This window comes from Tarenaya hassleriana, unplaced genomic scaffold (assembly GCF_000463585.1).
Source record: "Tarenaya hassleriana unplaced genomic scaffold, ASM46358v1 Cleome2, whole genome shotgun sequence".
NCBI classification, from domain to species: domain Eukaryota; kingdom Viridiplantae; phylum Streptophyta; class Magnoliopsida; order Brassicales; family Cleomaceae; genus Tarenaya; species Tarenaya hassleriana.
This window is the reverse complement of record NW_010965372.1, coordinates 5,048,636-5,057,748: the sequence shown is the minus strand read 5'-3', so window position 1 is coordinate 5,057,748 and position 9,113 is coordinate 5,048,636. Positions and strand designations below refer to the sequence as shown.

The 9,113-nt window shown below is 35.1% G+C and overlaps 1 protein-coding gene across 1 annotated transcript; it reads right to left on the bottom strand.

Annotated features, from left to right (window-relative positions):
* Nucleotides 1-5,776: 5,776 nt before the first annotated feature.
* Nucleotides 5,777-7,568, bottom strand: LOC104812354 (probable BOI-related E3 ubiquitin-protein ligase 2). The gene is made up of 3 exons (XM_010539476.2): nt 7,386-7,568; nt 6,836-7,229; nt 5,777-6,397 (listed from the first exon to the last, which is right to left on the bottom strand). The coding sequence occupies exons 1-3, from the start codon at nt 7,520-7,522 to the stop codon at nt 5,834-5,836; spliced, it is 1,095 nt and encodes a 364-aa protein (XP_010537778.1). The 5' UTR covers nt 7,523-7,568; the 3' UTR covers nt 5,777-5,833.
* Nucleotides 7,569-9,113: the final 1,545 nt, after the last annotated feature.

The window sequence follows — 9,113 nt, the reverse complement described above, 5'->3', positions numbered from 1 at the left end:
TCGGAAGAGTAAATTAGAATCGTATTCCGTTTAATTAAAAGATTGTAAATTTCTTTAGATTTATCATTAAAGTCGAATCTGGATCGATTCAATGGGCCTAATGAATTAATCTTGGCCCAACAAGTTTATATGATAACAACCTTCATTGGGCCTTATTTCTGGGCCAGATCATCACAGTAACACAGTCGCCTACGAAATTACTTTCATACCCTCATGAGAATTGTTCCTGAAAAAACCCCAAGGAAATCAAGGTAGGTGGGGCTATTTCATGAGATCCATTTGTACCAAACTTCGTCGTGGAAATGAGAAACAAGTCACTTTCAGTGTCATATGATGTGCACCATCAAAAACCCATGTGGGAGGTTGTGCATTGCATTGCATGTACACCATACACATACGGATACGGATACCATACGATACGCTTTGTTCTTATCTTTATGTGCAAACTTCATATTCACAATGGGAATCTCCGTGTGTTTAGACAGGACACGGATTCATGTGCTGTTCATATGCGGAAAGGGCCAAAGGCAATGGGTCAGGACAGTTCTGTCACTCTCCTTCAGTCCCCATTTTAGACCTCAATTCATATTCTTTGTAACCGAAACAAAAGGGTCAGTTTCCTTTTCATTATTGGGTTTTCATGGATCAAAGTCTAGACATAACAATCGAGTCCTCTTCTTCTTGGCATTGGGAGATCAGTTCTTGTGACGTGTCGCAAACGGCTAATACCGCTTTGATTTCTCTCGATGAAAACCCTCCGTATAGTCACTTGTCTGTTTCCGTTCTTCTTATGGTCGTTGCCGTGCCTTGTTTGAACATGTTAACAAATCTATTTACAGCCGAAATCTATCAATGTCGGATTGGCATCTCGTTTTACACAGATCCAAAGTTAGATTCTTTGTTAACTTTCGTGACACTTTAAACGACTTGATAGTCTCTTCAAAGTGTATATATATATATATACATGTATATATCCCCCTCTGAAATGAAGGGTACACATACAAAAGCATAAAAGCTAAGATCTTTGAGGCTGATCCATTAATGGAGGATCATATCATATCATATATATATATACATAGATATATCAATACATGTGTATAGATGTCACGTTGGATTAACAGAAGAAAGAAATGACAGAGACATATAACCACACCAAAAAGATACTTCATTGTCTTTTGGATTTCCTCAAAGGCACGGTGTGTGTTGATTATTAATAAGAAGGTGGGAACTTTCCTGCACGCAGACAGAGACAGAGGTTGTCTTGAAAACAGAAGGAGGCCCATTAGATTTACTTTGATGATTCTGCAACTTGACACATACAAAAGATCAATTTTTTTTTTTTTGGGGGGGGGGGGTCATGTACATGTTCATGTATGGAGACTTTGATTTCTCTCTGGGGACAAAATTCTGTATGGTCCATCTGCTTGTAGTGGTCCTACAATCCCAGCATTTTTCTCTCTGTGTGTGTGTGTATATATATATGTACTGTTTTGGACTGCACAATATCATTCACTCCCCATATTGATGATGATGCTACCACCCAACAAAATTATTTCATTCATTATTTGATCCAAACTGAATTCCATGATCTCTCTCTCTCTCTCTCTCTTCCCCCCTTTGTAATGTCACTTTCAACCCTTCCAAATTCAATTCAATTCTGTAATCACAAATATCCAATTGTATGTCTAAAACTATAGAGTGAGCATGCATAGTTCTCACCAATATGTCTTCAAAGGAAAAAAAAAACTGTTCTTTATGGATATGATCTCATGATTTATGTGTATATACATATGTGTGACATATTGGAGTCATGATTATAGTGGTAATGAAAAGGAGACCAAAGAAGAAGAATAAAAGATTTGAATTTGAGCCCTCAATGATCTCTTCATGTCTATTTTGACTGTTATGTTTTTTTTTATATATATACTTTCATAAAGATGGAAGGAGTTTGGGTGGAGAGTGAAACCATGTAACTTTGTACATTCAATATACTTTTTGTCACCTTTTTCCCAAAAGAATATAAATATTTTACCCCATAAACATATATTTACTCCGATCATATCTAGCTATATCCACATGAACATATATATATATGTAACTTTAGATATAAACATATGCAAATGTATAATAATTTATATAAATCTATTCCAAGATATGATGTCTGCCCACTTGCACCAACCAAACTACATAAATGATTTAGGTGGTTGGCTTTATTTTTTAAATTTTAAATTTAAATTTGCATTATATTCATACGTGGGTGAATGCATTAAGCTAATATAGACAATAAGTTTGTTTTTGAAACCCTTTTCTCTGTTCAAGAAAAAAAAAAGTATCCATGAATAGTTGTGGGGTGTGTGTGTGTGTGTGTATATATATATATGTGTGTGTGTGTGTGTGTTATAGGATCATTTTTGTAGCATTTAAATCACTTGGGTTTGTATTTATAACCGCAGTACCACATTCATTACATCACCAAGATTCTGTCCGAAGTAAGGTTTTGTTATCATATGAAATGATGAATTAATACTATGCAGTCGAGCCATTGATAATTTAATTTTTCCCAAGTATTATAGTCTTCACTGCTGAGCAATTTAATTGTGGTGATTGAATTAAGAAAAAATAACTATCTTTCAATAATTATAAATTCGTTCAAATGCTCTAATTAAATTATATATATTACTCCAAAGCTATACATGATAAAATTAAAATTTTGATTATGTAAACGTAATTCTCGAAATTCATTCAAATCAGAACTCTAAATTCTGTAAATTATTTCAACTCTTGAAACTTTTACAACTCAATATTAGTTATTATTAGAAATATCTCTATGAATTTTGTTGGGCATTGTTATAAAACATTATTATGTCACATTATATGATTATGGTGCATGTACTGTTATAGTTAATCCATTTGGTCAAATATAATCTAACATTTCTTATAAAAAAACATGGAGTATCTTGCGATCTAAGTCTAATATCCTAAAATCCCACATGGGGTTCAGTGGAGGAGGTTCCCACACTTTCATTACCTCCCTCTTTAAATTATATATATTCATATTTCTTTTGAATGGCACCTTCCCATAATGGGATTCCCTATTGCATTCATGGTGTTTGTTGGGGTTTCAAAATAAACAATATATATATATATATAGCTTTTGAGCAGTGTGCCTTTCAGAAGACATCACATCAAATCCACCCATATGGCAAAGGTTAAATTAATTAACAGCATCATATATATATATATATATATATATATATATATATATTCCCGAGTAAAAGGGGAAAAGCCCTTAGTGCTTTTGCTTATCCTACATTGTCATCTCTCCACCTCACTAATCCATCTTCTAAGATATTGGCAGATCTCATCCCATTTATTGAGTTACAAGATAAGAGAGATTATCTTAATCTCTAGTAATAAAATTCAAATTCTATATATATATATATATGTATGTATGTATGTATCAAGAATGTCGTTAGGGAATTTTTTGGATGCTCTTCAAAGGGAGAGATTAAAGAATATATATATATATATGTGACATGGAATTATATGTTTTGCCCATTAGATTATGAATCTAACCTTTGGGGAGGGAGGGGGTCCACATATCATCAAGTGGTGTGGGGAGTGATGGATTTGGTCCCTCCTCCAAAGATTAAGATACAAATGTTTTCTAAGGACATAGAACACACAAAAGACAAAAGCAATCAAATAGGCTTAAAGATTATGGGACCATTTCATGAATGCCCCCTTTCACAACATCCATCAATCACATATATATATATATATATATAGGTATTACAATGACATTATTATAAATGTTTTAAATGGTAACATTGAAATGCAGTGGATTGAGGGTTTCAGTTATTTTACGGATTTTTATGAACTAACCATTCAATTCTTTTTATATGTATTATAGTAGTAAGTGATTTTTCAAATATAAATTACCGTATCACTTATCATTATACAAATTAAAACAATCAATATAATATGGCATAAATCTAAAATCTATTTAAACCTTCAATATAAAAAAAGTAGTAAGTGAAATATAACCGGAAGTGGACAACTTGCACGACACAAACCCTAAACACCAAACAATGTAATATATCCATCACTTTATACCAATGTCTTCCACCTTTGCTTTAATTTCCTCCTTTCAAAAAATAAAAAATAACAATAATTATTATTTATGGGAAAAAGGCATGGAATGGTCCTTAGATTATTCAAATGTGCAATAAATAAATAAATAAAACACCAATAGGTTAAGTGTCACTCTCTCTGTCGTGGTCTTCCCCATAAGTTATTTTTTTTGGGGTAAAAAAACCCATAAGTTAAATTTGCAATAAACAAAATAGTAAATGGTTATAACTTATTTTATGTTAAGAAATTAGTTTAATATTCACATTGATGGCGATAAAATGCTCGCAAACCATCATTTGATGGCAATAAAATGTAGTTTACATAATCATTATTTAATATTGTTGATTAAATACTAATTAAGTAAATTAATTAATTTGATTTTTTTTTTAAAAAGTATTTGCAAAGACAGATAAATTAAAATAGTAAATGAAATCTGAGCAAACAAGCACTTTCTTGAGATTTATGTTGCTTGTTCGGTGGACTGCGCATTCACCACCTCCCCATGTTTTGTTTCTCCTCCTTTTTTCACATATGCAAAAAACTAATTTATTTTTTAAAAAATTAAATATCCATTCTATTATTTATTGTTTTCAAATATTTTGATTTGATTTTTAGATTAAAATAACAGATGAATATAAATATATTCGTCATTGAGATCAATAATTAACCTTTTGTATATTTTTTATTCGATTTATTGAATAAACAAACGGTGGTTGATTATGTCAAATGTTTTTGAGCATATATATATATATATATATATGGAGCCTCTCTCTCTCTCTCTCCGGATACAATAGTTTTAATCCACTAAATATATATATATGCTTATCGGCTTAATATTTTATGTTTATCACTTAATCGAGACGTCAAGTGCAACTAATCAAAAGTTTAATTAGCATAATATATAGGGAACAATTACATAAAAAGGAAATAATAGTAGAGTGCGTCAGTTTTTGGACTTGTATTATTACACACAAAAGTATGTATATAAATATCCTTTTTATTTATGGTACATCTCACCACATCACTTTCTCGTGACATACATACATACATACATATTTGGATTATTATGCTATTTAATTGGAGCCATGACTTTATTGCAATTAAAATTTCCATGCGATATTTAGAAAGATTGGTTTTGGAAAGCAATAGGAGTGGATTAATAAAATTAAACAATTAAAATAATTGTGTGGATATATGTATACGCTCTAATCTAATCCTTAATTAAATCATAATTTTTCATATATTTTCTTTATCCACGTCATAACAATATTTAGAAACTAACCAACGTGTTAATTTGATCACGATCGACCCATCAAATTTATTTATTTAGAAATAAATAAATAAATAAATAATGTAACAGATAATTGATTAGTCTAAAAAAGGTGGGGCAGGAGAGAGGTGGTGTCAGTGGGACAGGAAGAACAGCGACAATTGCGCGCGTCCGACGTGTCAGCTTTTTACTCCTTCAACTGTCACTTGCCCCATCTTCCTTCGACCCCACGCGTCTCTATCAGCGCGTGGCTTTCACCCGTCTCTTCCCTTCTTTTTCCAATTTCTTAAATAAATAATTAAAACAGTAAAAAATGGAGAAAATGCACGAATAAAAGAATTTCATTGTTGATTTTTTTTTTGGTTGGTCAGGTCTGTCAAATTAAATAATAATATATTCCAATTTTTTTTTTTTGTAACTCTGGAAGGGTCATGATGATATGTTGACATGAACACTAGCGTTCTTAGGGGATCTGCAGATGGGACACGTGTGCAGAGTGGACCCACAAACCCCACAGAGACACAGGTGTCTGCACGGCAACAGCACCACACACGATTCCTCCTCCCCGCAGCTCCTACACATCCTCCCCTTATCCTGCGCCTCCCCCGCTAAAACGCGCCTCTCCACGTCCTCCTCCTCTCCGGAGCCGTCGTTGCTCCCGCAGCAAGACCCGGCGTCGGCGCAGGATAATCCCAGGCGTGCGCCGCCGACCGGGGGGATGTGCATGTCCTTCACCTGCGCCAGGACCTGCTCGAGGTTGGTGCGGAGGGCTTGAGCCGTGGCTTCGTTGGTCTGAGCGAGGTCCCGCCAAATCTGGTTCTCGATGGCGAGTGACTTCACGCGCTCCTCAAGCGCGTTGTTCAGATCCTCAAGCTTCTCCCTCTCTTCCTCCTTGGCTCTCAGCCTTTTCATCACCCCTTGTTCTATCGCCCCCATCATCGTCCTCACTTGCCTCTTCCTCCTCTCTTCCATCTCCATCTTCACTCTCCCCATCTGTCAAAATTCCCAGAAAAATAAAATCAACTACAATCTTGTGGATGAACCCCACGATGCATTTTTTTCACATTGATTTTGCGCCATTTTGAGAATATAACTTCTGATGATTCATGGGCATGGCGTATAAATAGCTAGCATCCATTGATGAACACTCTACGACAAACTAGCTCATTCGTACGGTAGTACTAGAAAAAAAAAACAGCAAGATACCCATTGGTGCGAGAAAATTATAATATTTGAAAACAGGCGATTTCTAGAAAATTTTCCGTGGCGAAGATGTCGTGTTCTTTTACTGGGTAGTTGAAAATGGAGTATTCAATTTGGCGCATGAATTCATGATAGAAGCTCGAATACGAGAATGAATGATCAATGCTCGTCAGGGTTACTGATACAAGCGAGTAAGCGATTTTCTGAGATGTTGGGGAAGAAGCTTACGTGGAAGGCGATCAAACGATCGGTTTCGAGCTGTTGCTGGTGAATCTGCAACGATATATCTTGGCCGAGAAACGACAAAGGAGCACACGACCTTGAGTTCTGATGAAGAGTGGGGTAAGTCGCCATAGAATCTCTCGACCGTTTTCTCGAGGGTAACGGGAAGACATCACAGTTGATATTGCTGCCGTCGTAGTACGTGAAGGAGGAGACATCGACGGACTTGACGACCTGAGGAGCGAACGAATCCATGGTGGTGGGGACGGCGGCGGTATCGCCGTAGTCGTAAATATGAAGACGAGACGTATCCGCCGCCGTAATCGACGGCGCAGCGCCGTACGCCGTCTGTTTGGTGCAGAAACCGGCGCTTGGTTCCATGGTGTTCATCATCGCTTCTCTGCAACCCGAATAAAACAAAAAACGAAAAACCCATTTTCAGATCGTTGATTACCCAATACACGAAACACACTGAATCCCAAGAAAATCCGATCGGATTCCATGGAAAACGACGAAAATGTATCGAATCACGGGAGAGAGAGAGAGAGAGAGAGACCGGTTGGATAAGAGTTGAGAAGGAGAGAGAGGGAGACGACGAGCTTCGACAGCCATGGAAGGAGTGCCGGAGCAACAAGAAGAGGGAGAGAATAGGAATTGAAACGGACGGAGAGAAGATCGAGGAGGGGAATACATATATATATAGATGTAGAGATATTTTAGGTGGAAGAATCGTACAATTGCATGCGTTTCGGCATTTACTTTGATGTGCGTGGAAAGGGCGTTGGATTTGGATTCCCTTCTTCTTTTTAAAAAAAGAGCAAAATAAAAAACGAACCTTAACCAAGTGGTTGTTTCCTATTTTTATACAAATCAATAAGATAGGGTTTTAGAGTTTCATAAAAGTCAAAACATCAAAATTAAATTAGTATTTTCAATGAATAAAATCTACTTGAAAAGATTGACAACAAATTTACCTACCCATATTTTTATATATATAAAAAAGGAAAACTTCATTTTTAGTGATATGAAAATATACAGAGAACCCACCTCTTTCCGGCTGTAAAGTCACAGTCTTTACTTATTACGTGTTGCAAAAACCACTGCATTTTTAGGCTTTTTAGTGAAAGTTTGGATTTTTATTACATTTCTGATTGATTGTATTGGGGTTTCCTTTAAATAAGTTCTAAGCAACAGATATTATTTCTTTAATCTCGGAAGAGAAATATATGATTTTACACATGAAAGTTGTGTTACACTTTTTCCATGGCTTTGTCGAGCTGTTTATTTTTTTTCTTAATTTTTTGCTAAAAGATTTACTGCTAAAAGCTATTTATTGTTTTCTACAAAGTAAATCTGTTTTTTTTTTTGTTCCTGCACTTGCAGCAATTAATCCATAAATTTATGAAACAAAAAGGACAAAAAAAAAACGGTGGAGTGGTCAGGTCCGTGATTTGTGCTGCTTTACAGGGGTATTTCTGGAAAAGAATTTGGAGAAAAAAGTAAAAAAGTATTTGTTAGCGGTAAATGGAAAGAGTAACTGGCACGTCGTGGTTACGGCGACACGTGTAGAGTTGGTTCCGATTCTTGTACGTATGCGAGTCAGCCACGTGGAATGCCAGCGTGGCAAAGCAGTAGATGGGGCCCATGATCTGCCCGGTTACGGTCTGTTGGTTGTTTTGTCATTTATTATCCGATTTAAAATAAAAATTTAACTGTTTTTCTCTCTCAATTGAATTTTTTTGTTTTGTATTTGTACGGGTTTGGAGCCACGTGGCGGTGAAGCAGTCTCTCACTTATTGAATTTGGACTTTTCTTTTATTTATTTTTTTAATTATTTAAAAAGGTTGTGTAATAAGATAAAAGTGTATTGGGGAATCACTCACTAACTCTGGCCTGCAAAAATACCTTAAGAGCTACCATTATATACATACATATATATATATATATATATTTGTTATTGTTCTTAAAGTTTTTCAATAAAGGAATCATGGATTTATTTTTTTATTTATTTTTAACCCACTACTGCTGTGACAGTTTTATGATCCCACCACACATTGATTTCATTCAGAAGAAATACACAAAACATGAAGAGAAGAAAGAGATGCCTAACTATTTCCTATGGACCGACCTGTCTTGTTGGATTCTGTTTCGTTTATTTTTTTTTATAGAAAATTCATATGATTATTCAACTTTTTTACCAAAAAAAAAAATTCATTTTTAAAAGATATTTTCTGACTCCAGTGTGCCAAATTTTAATTCATGAAGGAAAAGGGGGGGGGGGGGG